Source organism: Vidua macroura, unplaced genomic scaffold (assembly GCF_024509145.1).
Source record: "Vidua macroura isolate BioBank_ID:100142 unplaced genomic scaffold, ASM2450914v1 whyUn_scaffold_126, whole genome shotgun sequence".
Classification (NCBI taxonomy): domain Eukaryota; kingdom Metazoa; phylum Chordata; class Aves; order Passeriformes; family Viduidae; genus Vidua; species Vidua macroura.
This window is the reverse complement of record NW_026530547.1, coordinates 19453-41021: the sequence shown is the minus strand read 5'-3', so window position 1 is coordinate 41021 and position 21569 is coordinate 19453. Positions and strand designations below refer to the sequence as shown.

General features: G+C 60.9%; 2 protein-coding genes across 2 annotated transcripts in view; both read right to left on the bottom strand.

The window, feature by feature from the left end:
- TRIM28 (tripartite motif containing 28) overlaps positions 1-4896 on the bottom strand; it is a 31441-nt gene extending 26545 nt beyond the window's left edge. The window contains 3 exon segments of the mRNA XM_053969163.1: positions 609-760; positions 836-933; positions 4679-4896. Of these exon segments, the coding sequence (XP_053825138.1) occupies positions 609-760; positions 836-933; positions 4679-4886 (458 nt within the window). The 5' untranslated portion in view covers positions 4887-4896.
- Positions 4897-8756: 3860 nt separating this feature from the next.
- On the bottom strand, positions 8757-15270 carry ZBTB45 (zinc finger and BTB domain containing 45). Its single transcript, XM_053969158.1, has 2 exons — positions 14305-15270; positions 8757-9887 (listed from the first exon to the last, which is right to left on the bottom strand). The coding sequence occupies exons 1-2, from the start codon at positions 15239-15241 to the stop codon at positions 9313-9315; spliced, it is 1512 nt and encodes a 503-aa protein (XP_053825133.1). The 5' UTR covers positions 15242-15270; the 3' UTR covers positions 8757-9312.
- Positions 15271-21569: the final 6299 nt, after the last annotated feature.

The following is a 21569-nucleotide window of genomic DNA, read 5'->3' as shown; positions in this document are numbered from 1 at the left end:
ATGGCATCGGGATGGCACCAGGAATGGCACCGGGAATGGCACTGGGACAGGACTGGGAATGGCACCGGGATGGCACCAGGGTCAGACAGGGAATGGCTCCAGGACGGCACCAAGAGAACACGAGGATGGCGCTGGGATGGCACCGGGAACAGAACCGGGAATGGCACCGGGATGGAGCCGCTGCCAGCGTCACAGCCCGTAACGGGCACGGACAGGGGGTGACACAGGTGACAGGGAGTGACAGGGGTGACACAGGTGACAGAGGTGACACAGGTGACAGCACTCAGCCAAGGGCTGCACGCTGTGCTCCCGGGTGTACCTGACCCTCTGGTGGGCCTCCACACAGATGTCACACAGCCATGGGGACGGGGACAGGGAGGTGACAGGGGTGACAGGAGGTGACAGGGGTGACAGAGGTGACACAGGTGACAGAGGTGACAGCACTCACCCAAGGGCTGCACGCTGTGCTCCCGGGTGTACCTGACCCTCTGGTGGGCCTCCACACAGATGTCACACAGCCATGGGGACGGGGACAGGGAGGTGACAGGGGTGACAGGAGGTGACAGGGGTGACAGAGGTGACACAGGTGACAGAGGTGACAGCACTCACCCAAGGGCTGCACGCTGTGCTCCCGGGTGTACCTGACCCTCTGGTGGGCCTCCACGCAGGTGTCACACAGCGGCTCGGCGCACTCCAGGCAGAAGCTGGTGGCCGCCGCGTTGTCCTCGCAGCTGTTGCAGCTCTGGGGACAAGGGACAGGCTGGGGGCCGTCCTTCAGCCCCACCCAGCGCTAATCAGCGCTAATTACCGCTAATTAACGCTAAAGAGGCGGTACCTGCCCGCTGGCCGGGGCCGCGCCGCCGTCCTGCAGGAAGAAGTTGTCCATGACGTCACCCAGGGGACACTGCTGGTGGCACACGGGGCACTCGATCGCTGCGGGGACGCGGAGGGGACAGAGTCACCGCCCTGCCACCCCCCCTGCCGCCAAACGCCGCCGCGGGAGCGCGGTGGGGCCGGGCGCCCCCAGCGGGGCCACCGCAGGGAGGGAGAGGGGGACGCTGACAGCGGGGCCGGCGTCCCCAAGGAGGGGACAAGGCCACGGCGGGGCCGCGGCGGCCCCTGGGGGGGGACAGGGCTGTCCCCTCCCCACAGAGCTCCCAGGAACGCCTGCAGCACCCCAGTAACTCCCAGTAACTCCCAGTAACGCCCAGTGATCCCAGTAACTCCCAGTGATCCCAGTAACACCCAGTGATCCCAGTAAAGCCCAGTGATCCCAGTAACACCCAGTGCTCCCAGTAAAGCCCAGTGGTCCCAGTAACTCCCAGTGCTCCCAGTAAAGCCCAGTGATCCCAGTAACTCCCAGTGGTCCCAGTAAAGCCCAGTGCTCCCAGTAACTCCCAGTGCTCCCAGTAACACCCAGTGATCCCAGTAATACCCAGTGATCCCAGTAACTCCCAGTGGTCCCAGTAACAGCCAGTGATCCCAGTAAAGCCCAGTGATCCCAGTACAGCCCAGTGGTCCCAGTAACACCCAGTGCTCCCAGTAAAGCCCAGTGATCCCAGTAACACCCAGTGCTCCCAGTAAAGCCCAGTGGTCCCAGTAACTCCCAGTGCTCCCAGTAAAGCCCAGTGATCCCAGTAACGCCCAGTGATCCCAGTAATCCCAGTGCTCCCAGTAACACCCAGTGATCCCAGTAAAGCCCAGTGATCCCAGTAACTCCCAGTGATCCCAGTAATCCCAGTGCTCCCAGTAATCCCAGTGCTCCCAGTAACACCCAGTGATCCCAGTAAAGCCCAGTGCTCCCAGTAACACCCAGTGCTCCCAGTAAAGCCCAGTGCTCCCAGTAAAGCCCAGTGGTCCCAGTAACTCCCAGTGCTCCCAGTAACACCCAGTGATCCCAGTAAAGCCCAGTGCTCCCAGTAATACCCAGTGCTCCCAGTAAAGCCCAGTGGTCCCAGTAACTCCCAGTGATCCCAGTAACTCCCAGTGGTCCCAGTAACTCCCAGTGATCCCAATAACTCCCAGTGCTCCCAGTAAAGCCCAGTGATCCCAGTAACTCCCAGTGCTCCCAGTAAAGCCCAGTGGTCCCAGTAACTCCCAGTGATCCCAGTAAAGCCCAGTGGTCCCAGTAACTCCCAGTGCTCCCAGTAAAGCCCAGTGCTCCCAGTAACTCCCAGTGGTCCCAGTAACTCCCAGTGATCCCAGTAAAGCCCAGTGATCCCAGTAACTCCCAGTGATCCCAGTAAAGCCCAGTGATCCCAGTAACTCCCAGTGGTCCCAGTAAAGCCCAGTGGTCCCAGTAACTCCCAGTGCTCCCAGTAAAGCCCAGTGATCCCAGTAACTCCCAGTGATCCCAGTAAGGCCCAGTGATCCCAGTAACTCCCAGTGATCCCAGTAATGCCCAGTGATCCCAGTAACGCCCAGTGCTCCCAGTAAAGCCCAGTGATCCCAGTAACTCCCAGTGATCCCAGTAAGGCCCAGTGATCCCAGTAATGCCCAGTGATCCCAGTAACGCCCAGTGCTCCCAGTAAAGCCCAGTGCTCCCAGTAACTCCCAGTGCTCCCAGTAAAGCCCAGTGATCCCAGTACAGCCCAGTGATCCCAGTAAAGCCCAGAGCTCACAGTAACTCCCAGTGCTCCCAGTAACACCCAGTGATCCCAGTAAAGCCCAGTGCTCCCAGTAACTCCCAGTAACACCCAGTGATCCCAGTAACTCCCAGTGATCCCAGTAACTCCCAGTGCTCCCAGTAATCCCAGTGCTCCCAGTAACACCCAGTGATCCCAGTAAAGCCCAGTGCTCCCAGTAACTCCCAGTGGTCCCAGTAACTTCCAGTAAAGCCCAGTGATCCCAGTAACGCCCAGTGATCCCAGTAACTCCCAGTGGTCCCAGTAAAGCCCAGTGCTCCCAGTAACTTCCAGTGCTCCCAGTAAAGCCCAGTGCTCCCAGTAAAGCCCAGTGATCCCAGTAACTCCCAGTGCTCCCAGTAATCCCAGTGCTCCCAGTAACACCCAGTGATCCCAGTAACTCCCAGTGGTCCCAGTAACTCCCAGTGGTCCCAGTAACACCCAGTGATCCCAGTAAAGCAAAGTGATCCCAGTAACCCCCAATGTCCTGCACAACCCAGTGATCCCAGTGATCCCAGTAATTCCCAGTAACCCCTAGTGCTCCCAGTAACTCCCAGTGGTCCCAGTAAAGCCCAGAGCTCACAGTAACCCCCCAGTGCCTCCCCAGTGCTCCCAGTAACCCTGAGTGTCCTGCACAACCCAGTGCTCCCAGTAAAGCCCAGTGCTCCCAAGAAATCCCAGTGCTCCCAGTAACCCCCAGTGCCCTGCACAACCCAGTGATCCCAGTGACCCCCAGTGATCCCAGTAAATCCTAAGATGCCACTGATCACCAGTGTTCCCAGTGACCCCCACCATTCCCAGTAACCCCCAGCATTCCCAGTAACCCCCAGAGATGCCCCTGCCCACCAGTGCTCCCAGTAACCCCCAGTGATCCCAGTAACGCTCAGTGTCCTGCACAACCCAGTGATCCCAGTATCCCCCAGCATTCCCAATAACCCCCAGTGCTCCCAGTAACCCCCAGTGCCTCCCCAGTGCTCACAGGAACCCTCAGTGTCCTGCACAACCCAGTGCTCCCAGTAAAGCCCAGTAACTCCCAGTGATCCCAGTAACCCTCAGTGTCCTGCACAACCCAGTGCTCCCAGTAACCCCCAGCATTCCCAGTAAACCCCAAAACTCCACTGACCACCAGTGATCCCAGTAACCCCAGTGCCTCCCCAGTGCTCCCAGTAACCCACAATGTCCTGCACAACCCAGTGCTCCCAGTAACCCCCAGTGCTCCCAGTAACCCCCTGTGCATCCCCAGTGCTCCCAGTAACCCCCAGTGCTCCCAGTAACCCCCTGTGCATCCCCAGTGCTCCCAGTAACCCCCAGCATTCCCAGTAAGCCCAAGGATGCCACTGATCACCAGTGCTCCAAATAACCCTCAGTGTCCTGCACAACCCAGTGCTCCCAGTAACCCCCAGCATTCCCAGTAAACCCCAAAACTCCACTGACCACCAGTGCTCCCAGTAACCCCAGTGCCTCCCCAGTGCTCCCAGTAACCCACAATGTCCTGCACAACCCAGTGCTCCCAGTAACCCCCAGTGCTCCCAGTAACCCCCTGTGCATCCCCAGTGCTCCCAGTAACCCCCAGTGCTCCCAGTAACCCCCTGTGCATCCCCAGTGCTCCCAGTAACCCCCAGCATTCCCAGTAAGCCCAAGGATGCCACTGATCACCAGTGCTCCAAATAACCCTCAGTGTCCTGCACAACCCAGTGCTCCCAGTAACTCCCAGTGATCCCAGTAACCCTGAGTGTCCTGCACAACCCAGTGCTCCCAGTAACCCCCAGTGCCTCCCCAGTGCTCCCAGTAAACCCCAAGGATGCCACTGACCACCAGTGCTCCCAGTAACCCTCAGTGTCCTGCACAACCCAGTGCTCCCAGTAACCCCCAGCATTCCCAGTAAACCCCAAAACTCCACTGACCACCAGTGCTCCCAGTAACCCCAGTGCTCCCAGTAACCCCCAGCATTCCCAGTAACCCCTAGTGCTCTCGGCGCTCCCAGTAGCTCCCAGTGCTCCCAGTAACCCCAGTGCCTCCCCAGTGCCCCCAGTACGCCCAGCGCTGCCCCTCACCCTGCCCGTCGCTGCCGGCGGCTCCCGGCGCGGCGCCGAGGCAGCCCCGGCACACGGAGTGCAGGCAGGGCAGCAGCCGCGGCTCCCGCCGGGGGCTGAGGCGCTCCCGGCAGGCGCCGCAGAGCTCCAGCGGCCCCGGCGGCTCCGGCGGCTCCGCTCCCTTCGCCCCGGGGCCGCTGCCCAGCGCCGCCGGCTGCGCCGCCGACATGGCGGCCGCGTCCCCCTCACGATCGGCACGGCCTCCTGCTCCCGCCCCCGCCCCGGCGCGCGACCAATCACCGCCCGCCGAGACGGATTGACGGCGCGGAGAGCCAATGGAAGGGCAGGAGGGCGGGGATTTAGCGGAGATTGACAGCGCGCGGGAGCAATGGGAGAGGAGCAGGCGGGAAAGAAAGGGCGGGAATACGCCTCCGGCACGTGAACACGAACGGACCAATCAGCGCGCAGAGCGGCCGGAGCTGAACCAATCAGCGGCCGGCGTGCCCTGGGGGAGGCGGGGGCTTCTGGGGCCGACCGGCCAATCGGCAGCGGCGCTCAGCGGGAAGGCGGGGTCGATGCCGTGATTGACAGGTGGACAAACCAATGGGGAGCAGAACCGGGGAGGGACTGGGGGTTACTGGGGGTTACTGGGATGGCTGGGAATTGCTGGGAATCACTGGGATTACTGGGGGTCACTGGGAATTACTGGGGGTCACTGGGATCACTGGGGAGCACTGGGGGTCACTGGGGAGCACTGGGGGTCACTGGGAGCAGTGGGGGTTACTGGGAGCACTGGGGGTCACTGGGATCACTGGGAGTTACTGGGAATTACTGGGCTCACTGGGGAGCACTGGGAGCACTGGGAGTTACTGGGATCATTGGGGAGCACAGGGAATTACTGGGATCACTGCAGGTTACTGGGATCACTGGGAGCACTGGGGGTTACTGGGATCCCTGGGGGTCACTGGGAGCACTGGGAATCACTGGGAGCACTGGGGGTCACTGGTGGCTCCTGGGGGCAGCACTGGGACCAACGGCTGAGGGGGGTGGCCCTGGGACAGTGTCCCCAATGTCCCCCCAGTGTCCCCTCCAGTGTCCCCAGTATCCCCATTGTCCCCAGTATCCCCCCAGTGTCCCCAGTATCCCCCCAGTGTCCCCAATGTCCTCCAGTGTCCCCAGTATCCCCCCAGTGTCCCCCCAGTGTCCCCCCATTGTCCCCCCCAGTCTCCCCAGTATCCCCCCAGTGTCCCCAATGTCCTCCAGTGTCCCCAGTGTCCCCCCCAGTGTCCCCAGTGTCCCCCCATTGTCCCCCCCAGTGTCCCCACAGTGTCCCCCCAGCATCCCCCCGGTGTCCCCATTGTCCCCCCCCAGTGTCCCCTCAGTGTCCCCAGTATCCCCCCAGTGTCCCCAATGTCCTCCAGTGTCCCCAGTATCCCCCCAGTGTCCCCCCAGTGTCCCCCCATTGTCCCCCCCAGTCTCCCCAGTATCCCCCCAGTGTCCCCAATGTCCTCCAGTGTCCCCAGTGTCCCCCCATTGTCCCCCCCAGTGTCCCCACAGTGTCCCCCCAGCATCCCCCCGGTGTCCCCATTGTCCCCCCCAGTGTCCCCTCAGTGTCCCCAGTATCCCCATTGTCCCCCCCATTGTCCCCAGTATCCCCCCATTGTCCCCCCCATTGTCCCCAGTGTCCCCCCAGTGTCCCCAATGTCCCCTCAGTGTCCCCCCAGTGTCCCCAGTGTCCCCCCTTCCCGGTGGCCGAGCAGGGGACGCCGCTCGGTGACATCGGTTTTAGTGACAGGACCGGCACAACCGGCACCGGAGCGGCCGCCGAACCGCCCGGGCCGGTGGCCGCGCGGCGCCGCGGGGACAAGGCAGGGACCCCGCGCCCCCGCGGGTGTCCTCGGTGGGGTCACAGTCACCGTGGGGCGCTTCGGGGCAGGGACCCGCCCCCGGGCCGGCCGTGCCGGGGCTTCGCCCCCGAACCGCGCCTCGAGCTCCCCTTTCCCGGCGCTCCCGCGTCCCGCGGGTGTCCCTGGATCCTTCCCTCCTCCAGCTGGGACAGATCAGCTCTGTCCAGCCCTGCGAGCGTCTCCGTGGCCGCTCACGGCCGGATCCATCCAATCCCCGTGCCCAGCTCAGTTCCGGAATGTTCCGGGGTGTCGTGTTTTTATTTGGGGTCCCATCGGGTCAATGACATCATCACCCCCATGGTCCTGCCCTGCGAGCGTCTCCGTGGCCACTCACGGCCGGATCCGTCCAATCCTCGTGTCCAGCTCAGTTCTGGAACGTTCCGGGGTGTCGTGGTTTTATTTGGGGTCCCATCAGGCCAATGACATCATCACCCTCATGGTCCAGCCCTGCGAGCATCTCCACGGCTGTTCATGGCCAGCGGGATCCATCCAATCCCTGTGCCCAGCTCAGTTCCGGAACGTTCCGGGGTGTTGTATTCTGTTTTTATTTGGGGTCCCATCAGGTCAACGACGTCATCACCCCCATGGTCCAGCCCTGCCAACATCTGCACGGCCACTCACGGCCGGCTCCATCGGTCCAATCCCTGTGTCCAGCTCAGTTCCGGAACGTCACGGGGTGTCGTGTTTTTATTTGGGCTCCCATCGGGTCGATGACATCATCACCCCCATGGTCCAGCCCTGCGAGCATCTCCATGGACGCTCACGGTGGGATCCATCTGTCCAATCCCCGTGCCCAGCTCAGTTCTGGAACGTTCCGGGGTGTTGTATTCTGTTTTTATTTGGGCTCCCATCAGGTCAATGACATCATCACCCCCATGGTCCTGCCCTGCGAGCGTCTCCATGGACGCTCACGGTGGGATCCATCCGTCCAATCCCCGTGCCCAGCTCAGTTCTAGAAGATTCCAAGGGTCCCATCAGGTCAATGACATCATCACCCTCATGGTCCAGCCCTGCGAGCATCTCCATGGCTGTTCATGGCCAGCGGGATCCATCCAATCCCTGTGCCCAGCTCAGTTCCGGAACGTTCCGGGGTGTTGTATTCTGTTTTTATTTGGGGTCCCATCAGGTCAACGACGTCATCACCCCCATGGTCCAGCCCTGCCAACATCTGCACGGCCACTCACGGCCGGCTCCATCAGTCCAATCCCTGTGCCCAGCTCAGTTCCGGAACGTCACGGGGTGTCGTGTTTTTATTTGGGCTCCCATCGGGTCGATGACATCATCACCCCCATGGTCCAGTCCTCCGAGCATCTCCATGGCTGTTCACAGTGTGCTCCGTGCCCAATCCCCGTGCCCAGCTCAGTTCTAGAAGATTCCAAGGGTCCCATCGGGTCAATGACATCATCACCCCCATGGTCCTGCCCTGCGAGCATCTCCATGGCTGTTCACGGTGTGCTCCGTGCCCAATCCCCGTGCCCAGCTCAGTTCTAGAAGATTCCAAGGGTCCCATCGGGTCAATGACATCATCACCCCCATGGTCCAGCCCTGCGAGCATCTCCACGGCCGCACGTGGCCGGTTCCATCCGTCTAATCCTTGTGCCCAACTCAGTTCCGGAACGTTCCGGGGCTCCCATCAGGTCAATGACGTCATCACCCCCATGGTCCAGTCCTCCGAGCATCTCCATGGCTGTTCACGGTGTGCTCCGTGCCCAATCCCCATGCCCAGCTCAGTTCTAGAAGATTCCAAGGCTCCCATCGGGTCAATGACATCATCACCCTCATGGTCCAGCCCTCTCAGCATCTCCATGGCTGTTCACGGCTGGCTCCATCCATCTAATCCTTGTGCCCAGCTCAGTTCTAGAAGATTCCAAGGGTCCCACTGGGTCAATGACATCATCACCCCCATGGTCCAGCCCTCTGAGCATCTCCACGGCCGCACGTGGCCGGTTCCATCCGTCTAATCCTTGTGCCCAACTCAGTTCCGGAACGTTCCGGGGCTCCCATCAGGTCAATGACGTCATCACCCCCATGGTCCAGTCCTCCGAGCATCTCCATGGCTGTTCACGGTGTGCTCCGTGCCCAATCCCCATGCCCAGCTCAGTTCTAGAAGATTCCAAGGCTCCCATCGGGTCAATGACATCATCACCCTCATGGTCCAGCCCTCTCAGCATCTCCATGGCTGTTCACGGCTGGCTCCATCCATCTAATCCTTGTGCCCAGCTCAGTTCTAGAAGATTCCAAGGGTCCCATCGGGTCAATGACATCATCACCCCCATGGTCCAGCCCTGCGAGCATCTCCATGCCCGCTCACGGCCGGATCCATCCGTCCAATCCCCATACCCAGCTCAGTTCCGGAACGTTACGGGGGTCCCATCAGGTCAACCACGTCATCACCCCCCACCACCAGAGCCACCGGGGTTCCTGGGCTCCGTTTGCCCTCGGCGACGCCGCCTTGGCCATCGCCAGCCTCCTCCGGGACTCCGCGTGCCTCGGCACAGTTCCCAGCGGGATTTGTTCCGTGATCCCGGTGCTGCTCGGAGCCCCGGGCGTTCCCCACGCCCCCGTCCCCGCTGGGGTGCTCCGGTCCCCTTCTCCTGTCACCGGGAACGTCCCCACATCTTCCCGAATCCCGCGGAGAACATCTCAGCCGCTTCCTCCAGGCGTCACCCCGGCTGCTCCACCGGACCCGCGGGCGCCGAGGAGCCCCCGGGCCACCCTCCAGGCCCTCCGAGGGGCAGGGACCCCTCCTCACGCCGTGTGAGCGGGGCCGGCGCCCGCCACGTCCGGCCCCGGCCACGTGCCCAGTTCATGTTCTGGTGCCGGCGGTGGCCCCGGTGGCGGTCCCGGCGGTAGCCCCGGCGGCAGCCCCGGCGGTAGCCCCGGCGGTGGCCCCAGTGGCGGTCCCAGTGGTAGCCCCGGGAGTGGCCCTGGTGGTGGCCCTGGCGGTGGCCCCGGTGGCGGTCCCGGCGGTAGCCCCGGCGGTGGCCCCAGCGGTGGCCCCGGCGGTAGCCCCGGTGGTGGTCCTGGTGGCGGTCCCGGCAGTGGCCCCGGCGGCGGCCCCGGCGGTGGCACGGGGTGGGAGGTGGCGGCGTGGCGCTCCAGCAGGGTGCGGTGGGAGAAGCCCTTGGTGCAGAGGCGGCACTGGAAGCGCTCGGGGCGGTGCGTGCGCATGTGGACGTTGAGCGAGCTCTTCTGCGTGAAGCGCTTGCAGCAGACGCCGCACTGGAAGGCGCGGACGCCCGTGTGGGTCACCATGTGCTTGAGCAGGTAGTCGCGGAGGGAGAAGGAGCGCCAGCAGATGGAGCACTGGTGGGGCTTCTCGCCTGCGGAGACGGAAATGGGGGAAACTGGAGTCAGTGTGGGGCAGTGTGGGTCACTGTGGGTTGGTACAGGTCAGTGTGGGGCAGCAGGGGTTGGTACCAGTCAGTGTGGGGCAGTGTGGGTCACTACAGGTCAGTGTGGGTTGGTACAGGTCAGTGTGGGTCAGTGTGGGTCAGTATGGGTCAGCAAGGGTTGGTACTGGTCAGTGTGGGTCAGTGTGGGTCAGCATGGGTTGGTACTGGTCAGTGTGGGTCAATGTGGGTTGGTACTGGTCAGTGTGGGTCAGTGTGGGTCAGTGTGAATCAGCGTGGGTTGGTACTGGTCAGTGTGGGTCAGTGTGGGTTGGTACTGGTCAGTGTGGCTCACTGTGGGTCAGTGTGGGTCAGTACAGGTCAGTGTGGGTCAGTGTGGTTTGGCACTGGTCAGTATGGGTCAGTGTGGGTCAGTACCGGTCAGTGTGGGTCAGTACAAGACAGTGTGGATTGGCACTGGTCAGTGTGGGTCAGTGTGGGTCAGTGCGGGTCAGTGTGGGTCAGTGTGGGTTGGTACTGGTCAGTGTGGGTCAGTGTGGGTCACTGTGGGTCAGTGTGGGTTCATACAGGTCAATGTGGGTCACTGTGGGTCAGTGTGGGTCAGTACAGGTCAGTACAGGTCAGTACAGGTCAATGTGGGTCAGTGTGGGTCACTGTGGGTCAGTGTGGGTCCATACAGGTCAATGTGGGTCACTGTGGGTCAGTGTGGGTCAGTACAGGTCAGTGTGGGTAACTGTGGGTCAGTGTGGTTCACTGTGGGTCAGTACAGGTCAGTACAGGTCAATGTGGGTCAGTGTGGGTCAGTACAGGTCAATGTGGGTCAGTGTGGGTCAGTGTGGGTCAGTGTGGGTCAGTACAGGTCAGTGTGGGTCACTGTGGGTCAGTACAGGTCAATGTGGGTCAGTGTGGGTCAGTGTGGGTCACTGTGGGTCAGTGTGGGTTCATACAGGTCAATGTGGGTCACTGTGGGTCAGTGTGGGTCAGTACAGGTCAGTGTGGGTAACTGTGGGTCAGTGTGGGTCACTGTGGGTCAGTACAGGTCAATGTGGGTCAGTGTGGGTCAGTACAGGTCAATGTGGGTCAGTGTGGGTCAGTGTGGGTCAGTGTGGGTCAGTGTGGGTCACTGTGGGTCAGTACAGGTCAGTACAGGTCAATGTGGGTCAGTGTGGGTCAGTGTGGGTCAGTGTGGGTCAGTACAGGTCAATGTGGGTCAGTGTGGGTCAGTGTGGGTCAGTGTGGGTCAGTACAGGTCAATGTGGGTCAGTGTGGGTCAGTGTGGGTCAGTGTGGGTCAGTACAGGTCAATGTGGGTCAGTGTGGGTCAGTGTGGGTCAGTGTGGGTCAGTACAGGTCAATGTGGGTCAGTGCGGGTCAGTGTGGGTCAGTGTGGGTCAGTGCGGGTCAGTGCGGGTCAGTACAGGTCAGTGTGGGTCAGTGTGGGTCAGTGTGGGTCAGTACAGGTCAATGTGGGTCAGTGTGGGTCAGTGTGGGTCAGCGTGGGTTGATCCAGGTCCATGGGGGTCAATGTCAGTCAATAGGGATCAATGTAGGCCAATACGGGTCAATATGGATCAATGGGGGTCAACGTACATCGATACGGGTCAATGTGGGTCAATGTGGGTCAACACGGATCCATACAGGTCAACATGGGCCAAAATGGGTCAATGTGTGTCAACATGGGCCAAAATGGGTCAATGTGGGTCAACATGGGCCAAAATAGGTCAATGTGTGTCAACATGGGCCAAAATGGGTCAATGTGGGTCAACATGGGCCAAAATGGATCAATACAGGCCAACATGGGCCAAAATGGATCAATGTGGGTCAAAATGGGTCAATGTGGGTCAACATGAGCCAGAATGGATCAATGTGTGTCAACATGGGTCCACACGGATCAATACAGGTCAACATGGGCCAAAATGGATCAACGTGTGCCAACATGGGTCCACACGGATCAATACAGGTCAACATGGGCCAAAATGGGTCAATGTGGGTCAACACAAATCAATACAGGTCAATGTGGGTCAACATGGGCCAAGATGGATCAGTATGGGTCAGTGAGGGTCAACATGGATCAATACAGGTCAATGTGGGTCAACATGGGCCAAAATGGATCAGTATGGGTCAATGAGGGTCAACATGGATCAATACAGGTCAATGTGGGTCAACATGGATCAATACAGGTCAATGTGGGTCAACATGGATCAATACAGGTCAACACGGGCCAAAATGGATCAATGTGGGTCAACGTGGCTTGGAACAGGTCAACAGGGGTCAGTGTGGATCACCATGGGTCAACATAGATCAACGTAGGCCAACACGGGTCAACGTGTGCCAAGATGGACCAGTACAGGTCAACATTGATCGAGTTGGGCCAACATGGATCAATAGTGGCCAACATGGATCAAGAGAGGTCAATATGGGCCAGCACCCATCAACATGGGTCAACAGGGATCAACCCAAGTCAACGTGGGTCAACAGAGTCAAGCTGGGTCAACGTGGATTGATATAGATCAACTTGGACCAACGTTTGTCCACATGGATCGATCAATACAAGTCCCCACGGATCGATCCATGGTCTCCGTGGTCACCACGGATCACCATAGGTCAACATGGAGCAACATCAGTTGGCCAGGGTCAACGTGGGTCAACGTGGGTCAAAAGGGAACAGCACGCGTTGGGGAGGGTCACCATGGCTCAACAAACCAAGATGGGCCAACGTGGAGCACCGTGGGCCAACACGGGTCAACGTGGGTCAGCACAGAGCGACCCAGGACGTCACGGATCCACCCAGGCCTGCGTGGGCCAAAATGGATCAAGGTGGAGAGATGCAAGTCAAAATGGGCCAGCGTGGGCCAACGGGGGCCAGCGTGGGTCACCGCTGGTCCAATGAATCTCCAGCAGAGGCCAACATGGGTCTGTGCAGATCAGTGTGGGCCAGCATGGGTCAGCATGGGCAAACATGGGTCAGCACAGGCCAATGTGGGTCAGCATGGGCAAACATGGGTCAGCACAGGCCAGGGTGGGTCAGCTCAGGCCAACGTGGGTCAGCACAGGCCAATGTGGGTCAGCACAGGCTAACGTGGGTTAGCTCAGGCCAAAGTGGACCAGCACAGGCCAGCGTGGGTCAGCACAGGCCAGCGTGGGTCAGCACAGGCCAACGTGGGCCAGCACAGACCAATGTGGGCCAGCACAGGCCAACGTGGGTCAGCTCAGGCCAATGTGGGCCAGCACAGGCCAGTGTGGGCCAGCAGAGGCCAACGTGGGCCAGCACAGGCCAATGTGGGCCAGCACAGGCCAATGTGGGCCAGAACAGGCCAGTGTGGTCCAGCACAGGCCAATGTGGGCCAGCACAGGCCAACGTGGGTCAGCACAGGCCAATGTGGGTCAGCAGAGGCCGACGTGGGTCAGCACAGGTTCATGTGGGTCATTATAGGCCAAAGTGGGTCAGCACAGGCCAACGTGGGCCAACATTGGCCAGCACAGGTCCAGGTGGGCCAGCACAGGCCAACGTGGGCCAATGGGGCTCAGCTGCCAGGACAAGAAGGGATTGACCCAGGCCAGCACGGATGGACGCAGGGCACCACCGAGGGTCACCATGGGACCCGTGTGTGTCACCACAACCCCACGTGTGTCACCACAGTACCCACGTGTGTCACCATGAGACCCATGTGTCACCACAGTACCCACGTGTGTCACCATGAGACCCACATGTGTCATCATGAGACCCATGTGTCACCACAGTACCCATGTGTGTCACAACACCTACATGTGTCATCATGGGACTGATGTGTGTCACCATGTTACCTGTATGTGTCACCACAAGACCCACATGTGTCACCACATGACCCAGGTGTGTCACCACATGACCCAGCTGTGTCACCACAGTACCCACATGTGTCACCACCGTACCCACGTGTGTCACCACAGGACACAGGTGTGTCACCACCATACCCAGCCGTGTCACCACGTGACCCGGCTGTGTCACCACAGTACCCATGTGTGTCACCACATGACCCAGATGTCACCACAGGACCCAGGTGTGTCACCACAGGACCCACGTGTGTCACCACCATACCCAGGTGTGTCACCACAAGACCCACATTTGTCACCACAGGACCCAGGTGTGTCACTACGAGACCCAGGTGTGTCACCACAAGACCCACATTTGTCACCACAGGACCCACATGTGTCACCACCGTACCCAGGTGTGTTACCACAGTACCCACGTGAGTCACCACAGGACCCAGGTGTGTCACAAGACCCATGTTTGTCACCGCAGTACCCACGTGTGTCACCACCATACCCAGCTGTGTCACCGCAGTACCCACGTGTGTCACCACGCCACCCCGGTGTCCCCAGGAGCCGTGCCCATGCCGTGCCCGGCTCACCTGAGTGGATGAACATGTGCTTGGTGTAGTTCTTGCGGGAGCTGAAGCTCTTCTGGCAGTGCCCGCACTGGTACGGGGGCTGGGGCGCGCGGTGCGGCACGGCCGGGGGCGCCGGGGGGGCCACGGGGACGGCGCCCCCCTCCGGCCCCGCCTCATAGGGCGGCGGCAGAGGCGGGGGGGGCCCAAAGCCAAACCCGTCCCCGCCCGGCGCCTCCCGGCCGCGCTCGGCCCCGAAGGCGGCGCCGCCGCCATCGTCGCCGGGCCAGGGCGGCAGGAAAGCGTCGGGGAAAACCTCGGGGGCGCCGAAAAACGGCGGGTCCGGGGCGGGGAAGGGCGGCGGGGCCAGACCCGGGGGGACGACGCCTTCCTGGGGCCCTCCTTCATCCTCTCCCTCCTCCTCCTCCTCCTCCTCCTCTTCCTCCTCCTCCTCCTCCAAGTCCCGGCGCTCCTCCTTGAGCGCCGGCGCCAGGCGCAGCGGCTGCCGCTGCTTGCGGCTGTGGCTGCCGGGCGCCGGCTCCTCCGGCGGCGGCACGGGCTTGCGGGGCGGCGGCGGCGCGGCGGGGCCGCGGCCCTGCGAGATGATCTGCGTGCACTCGTCGATGACCGTCTTGATCTGCAGCACCGAGGCGGCCGTCAGGATGTGCAGCGCCTCGGAGCGGGCCACCACCAGGCTGCCGCTGTAGAGGAACTCGACCAGCTGGCGCACGGCCGCCGAGGGCACCACGGGCGGCACCTCGATGGCCGAGTGGCCCAGCAGCAGCTTGTCGTGGAAGAAGGGGCTGCCGGCGGCCAGCACGCAGCGGTGGGCGCGCAGCGAGGCCTCGCGGATGCGCACGGTGACGTCGCAGAACTGGCCGGCCACGCGCTGCCCGTTGAGCGTCTCCAGCAGGGAGCGGCTGAAGTTGTGCAGGTGGATGTAGTGCACGGCCTCCGGCATGGCCGCGGGGACAGAGGGGACACGGGGACAGAGGGGACACGGGGACAGCGGGGACAACGGGGATAGCGGGGATAACGGGGACAATGGGGACAGCGGGGACAGAGGGGACACGGGGACAGCGGGGACAACGGGGACAGCGGGGATAACAGGGATAACGGGGACAGCGGGGATAACGGGGACAATGGGGACAGTGGGGACAGCGGGGACACGGAGACACGGGAACACGGGGACAGAGGGGACACGGGGACAGAGGGGACACGGGGACACGGGGACAGCGGGAACAGTGGGGACAGTGGGGACACTGGGATCAGCGGGGACACTGGGACACTGTGGACAGCGGGGTCACGGGGGACAGGGGGACAGCGGGGACACTGGGACACTGGGGACACGGGGGACAGCGGGGACAGTGGGGACACGGGGAGAGCGGGGACAGAGAGGATAACGGGGACACTGGGACAGCAGGGACACGGGGACAGAGGGGATAACAGGGACAGCGGGGACAGAGGGGACACGGGGACACGGGGACACGGGGACAGAGGGGGACACGGGGACACGGGGACACGGGGACAGAGGGGGACACGGGGACAGTGGGGGACACGGAGGGGCTAGAGAGGACACTGGGGATAGAAGGGACACGGGGACACAGAGATGGCAGTGACAGCTGGGACACAGCAAAAGTCAGAGATGGTGGGGACAGCGGGGACACAGGGACACAGGGACAGCGGGGACAGTGGGACACGGGGACAGCAGGGACAGAGGGGACACTGGGACACGGGGACAGAGGGGACACCGGGGTGGCGGGGACACGCACGGGGACACCGGTGGGGACACCGGGACAGCGGCGAGCCCGGCGGCACCTGGGGACAGAGAGGGTGTCACCGGGGCTGGGGACGGCCCGTGTGACGTCACCGCGCGCCGTGCACACCGCCGATGACATCACCCCGAGGGACAGCGGCCGGGACGTCCCCGAGCTGTCACGGCAGGCGGAACCACCCGAGCCGATTCCCGACCACCCCCCCGGACCCCTCGGGACCTCCCGGCCCGACCCTTCCCCTCCCCCCCAAAAAAAAAACCCCGGGACCCCCGGCCCCTCCCCCACACCTCGCTCCTGCTCCCGCCGCCGCCGCTCTCTGACGTCACTTCCGCCAGACCGGGCCGGAAGCGGAGCATAGAGAGGGGCCCAGCGCGGCCCCGTGCTGCCATAGAGACGGGCAGAAGCGGCCGCGAGGGGCTGGCGCCCCCTGGCGGGCCGGGGGAGCGGAAGGGTCGCGGCTCCCTATGGATCCCCCTGGGGACCCCAAAGTCCCCATAGGGACCCCAAAGAGATCCCCCTGGGGACCCCAATGACCCCACAGACCCCAAAGGGACCCCCTGGGGACCCCAATGACCCCACAGGCCCCAAAGGGGTCCTCACAGGGACCCCAAAGTCCCCATAGGGACCCCAAAGGGACCCCATGGGGACCCCAATGACCCCACAGACCCCAAAGGGACCCCATGGGGACCCCAATGACCCCACAGACAACAAAGGGGTCCTCACAGGGACCCCAAAGTCCCCATAGGGACCCCAAAGGGATCCCCCTGGGGACCCCAGTGTCCTCATAGGGACCCTAATGTCCCCACAGGGACCCCAAAGTCCCCACAAACCCCACAGCGATCCGCCAGTGTCCTCACCAACCCCAAAGGGATCCCCCAAAGTCCCCACAGACTCCACAGCGACCCTCCAATGTCCCCACAGACCCAAAAGGGATCCCCATGGGGACCCCAAAGTCCCCAAAGACCCCAAAGTCCTCACAGACCCCAAAGAGATGCTCACAGGGACCCCAATGTCCCCACAGACCCCAAAGGGATCCCCATGGGGACGCCAGTGTCCCCAAAGACCCTACAAAGATCCCCCAATGTCCCCACAGACTCCAAAAGGACCCCGTGGGGACCCCAAAGTCCTCACAAGACCCCAAAGGGATCCTCACAGGGACCCCAATGTCCCCACAGATCCCAAAGTCCCTGCAAGGCCCACAAGGATCCTCCAATGTCCCCACAGATCCCACAGGGATCCTCACAGGGACCCCAATGTCCCCAATGTCCCCATGGTGACCCCAATGTCCCCAATGTCCCCACAGACCCCACAGGGATCCTCACAGGGACCCCAATGTCCCCAATGTCCCCATGGTGACCCCAATGTCCCCATTGTCCCCACAGACCCCACAGGGACCCCCTTAGGGACCCCTACGAGCTGGACCCCCCTACACACCCTCACAGGGGCCCCGTGATGGTCCGTGTCCATCCGTGTGGACCCAGGTGGACTCCTCTTGGCCCATGATGGTCCATGTCCACCCATGTTGACCCACGTTGACTCCTCCTGGTCCATTTTGATCCGTGTCCATCCACGTGGAGCCACGTTGATTCCTTTTGACCCATTTTGATCCGTGTCCATCCATGTGGACCCCCATTGACTCCTCTTGGCCCATGATGTGGACCCATGTTGACTCGTTGATGCCTGTCGATCCGTGGTGATCCATGCTGATTCCTCCTGGTCCATCTTGATCCATGTGGACCCACGTTGACTCCTCTTGGCCCATTTTGGTCCATGTCCATCCATGTGGACCCACATTGATTCTTTGACTCCTCTTGGCTGATGTCCATCCATGTCCATCCATGTGGACCCACGTGGACTCCTCTTGGCCCATGATGGTCCGTGTCCATCCGTGTTGACCCCCGTTGATTCATTGACTCCTGTTGATCCATAGTGATCAACAGTGAGTCCTCTTGGCCCATGATGATCCATGTCCATCCATGTTGACCCACGTTGACTCCTCTTGGCCCATGATGTGGACCCACGTTGACTCATTGACTCCTGTCGATTCCTGGTGATCCATGCAGATTTCTCCTGGTCCATCTCCATCCATGTGGACCCAGGTGGACTCCTCTTGGCCCATGTCCATCTGTGTCCATCCATGTTGACCCACGTTGACTCCTCTTGGCCCATTTTGATCCGTGTCCATCCATGTGGACCCACGTTGATTCCTTTTGACCCATTTTGATCCGTGTCCATCCATGTGGACCCACATTGACTCCTTTTGGCCCGTTTTTATCCGTGTCCATCCATGTTGACCCACGTTGATTCATTGACCCCTGTTGATCCATAGTGATCAACATTGGCTCCTCTTGAATGGTGATGGTCCATGTCTATCCATTTGGACCCACGTTGACTCCTTTTGGCCCATGTCCATCCATCTCCATCCATGTTGGCCCCCAATGGCTCCTCTTGGCCCATGATGGTCCATGTCCATCCATGTTGACTCACGTTGACTCCTCTTGGTCCATTTTGGCCCATGTCCATCCATGTGGACCCACACTGATTCTTTGACTCCTCTTGACCCATTTTGATCCATGTCCATCCATGTGGACCCACGTTGACTCCTCTTGGCCCATGATGTGGACCCATGTTGACTCATTGACCCCTGTCGATCCATGGTGATCCATGCTGATTCCTCCTGGTCCATCTCCACCCATGTGGACCCAGGTGGACTCCTCTTGGCCCATTTTGATCTGTGTCCATCCATGTGCACCAACGTTGATTCATTGACTCCTGTTGATCCATAGTGATCAACAGTGACTCCTCTTGGCCCATGATGGTCCATGTCCACCCATGTGGAGCAACATTGGCTCCTCTTGGCCCGTGATGGTCCATGCCCGTCCATGTTGACCCCTGTTGATTCACTGACCCCTGTTGATCCATAGTGATCAACATTGACTCCTCTTGGACCATGGTAGTCCATGTCCATCCACGTTGACCCACATTGACTCCTCTTGGCCCATTTTGATCCATGCCCATCCATGTTGACCCCCATTGATTCACTGACCCCTGTTGATCCATAGTGATCAACATTGACTCCTCTTGGCCCATGATGGCCCATGTCCATCCATGTCCATCCATATGGACCCACATTGACTCCTCTTGGCCCATTTTGATCCACATCCATCCATGTTGACCCCCACTGACTCTTCTTGACCCATGGTGATCCATCTCCACCCATGTGGACCCACGTGGACTCCTCTTGGCCCATGATGGTCCATGTCCATCCACGGCGACCAATGTTGACTCCTTTTGGCCCATGTCCATCCGTCTCCATCCATGTTGACCTACGTTGACTCCTCCTGGTCCATTTTGGCCCATGTCCATCCATGTGGACCCACATTGATTCTTTGACTCCTCTTGACCCATTTTGATCCATGTCCATCCATGTGGACCCACACTGATTCGTTGACTCCTGTTGATCCATGCTCCCGCACATTGACCCACACTGATCCATGCTGACCCACATCAATCCACGGTGACCCACACTGACCACATTGATCCAGGTTGGCCCACATTGATCCAGGTTGATCCACATTGATCCATGTGAATCCACACTGATCCAGGTTGATCCACTCTGATCCAGGTTGGCCCACATTGATCCAGGTTGATTCACATTGATCCATGTCGATCCACACTGATCCAGGTTGATCCACTCTGATCCAGGTTGGCCCACATTGATCCAGGCTGACCCACCCTGGCCCATGTTGACCCTCACTGATCCAAGTTGATCCACACTGACCCCACATTGATCCATGCTGACCCACACTGACCCACATCGATCCATGTTGACCCACTCGGATCCAGGTTGACCCACACTGATCCACATGGGTCCATGTTGGCCCACATCAATCCATGCCCAACCACACTGATCCACATGGATCCATCCTGATCCATGCCCATCCATGCTGATCCATGTTGACCCACATTGACCCACACTGATCCAGGTTGACCCATGGTGACCCCTGCTGACCCCTGCTGACCCCTGCTGATCCATAGTGACCCTTGGTGACCCCTGGTGACCCTTGGTGACTGATGTCACTCTGTTTCTCTCCAGGTTGACCCTTGGTGACTCTTGGTGACCCGTGGTGACCCTTGGTGACCCGTGTCATTTCGTGTCTCTCCAGCTTGATTGGTGTTGACCCCTGGTGACCCTTGGTGACCCATGGTGACCCCTGGTGACCTGTGTTACTCTGTGTCTCTCCAGGTTGACCCGTGGTGACCCCTGGTGACCCTTGGTGACTGATGTGCCACTGTGTCTCTCCAGGTTGACCCATGGTGACCTGTGTTGACCCCTGGTGACCCGTGGTGACCGGTGTCACTCTGTGTCTCTCCAGGTTGGGCCATGGTGACCCGTGGTGACCCGTGGTCACTCTGTGTCTCTCCAGGTTGATCTGTATTGACCGGTGGTGACCCATGCTGACCAGTGGTGACCCGTGTCACTCTGTGTCTCTCCAGGTTGACCCCTGGTGACCCATGGTGACCCATGGTGACCCATGGCCACTCTGTGTCTCTCCAGGTTGACCCATGGTGACCTGTGGTGAACCACAGTGACCCGTGGTGACCTATGGTGACCCATGGTCACTCTGTGTCTTTCCAGGTTGATCTGTGTTGACCTGTGGTGACCCCTGGTGACCCTTGGTGACCGATGTCACTCTGTGTCTCTCCAGGGTGGGCCATGGTGACCCGTGGTGACCCATGGTCACTCTGTGTCTCTCCAGGTTGACCCTGGTGACCCATGGTGACCCATGGTGACCCGTGTCTCTCCAGGTTGACCCTGGTGACCCATGGTGACCCATGGTGACCCCTGGTGACCCTTGGTGACCCATGGTGACCTATGGTGACCCCTGGTGACCCTTGGTGACCCATGGTGACCCATGGTGACCCGTGGTGACCCTTGGTGACCGGTGTCACTCTGAGTCTCTCCAGGTTGACCCTGGTGACCCTTGGTGACCCCTGGTGACCGGCGTCACTCCGTGTCTCTCCAGATTCACCCACTGCACCGGTGACCCCAGCGATGACCCCTTGTATGACCCCATGACCCCCTGTCCCACCCAACCCCAGCCCACGCACGGGGTCAGTGACGCCTGTGACATCACCAAGAGCCTTCCCCACCGTGACGTCACAGCCAGCACCGTGACGTCACACCCAGCACTGTGACATCACACCCAGCACTTTGACGTCACCGCTGGTGCCGTGCCCTGCCCCCATCGCAGCTGGCACTGCGACGTCACAGGTGACATCACAGGTGACATCACAGGTGACATCACAGGTGACGTCCCTGCGGTTCCCACCAGCCCAACGTTCCTCCCTTGGGTGGCTCCCGAATTCCAGGGTGCCCTGGGCTGGTGCCCCAAAACCGGCATCCCCTCGGGTGGGGGTGGCACCCAAATTCCGGGGTGCCCCGGGACACCTGTGTCCCCTCGGTGAGAGTGACACCCAAATTCTGTGGTGCTCTGGGACACCTGTGTCCCC

Excerpts from the sequence above, each read along its gene's own strand:
- ZBTB45 (XM_053969158.1), bottom strand. The coding sequence starts at position 15,241 with ATGCCGGAGGCCGTGCACTACATCCACCTGCACAACTTCAGCCGCTCC. Across the intron at positions 9,888-14,304 it reads GCACATGTTCATCCACTCAG|GCGAGAAGCCCCACCAGTGC; the intron begins GTGAGCCGGGCA and ends CCGTCTCCGCAG.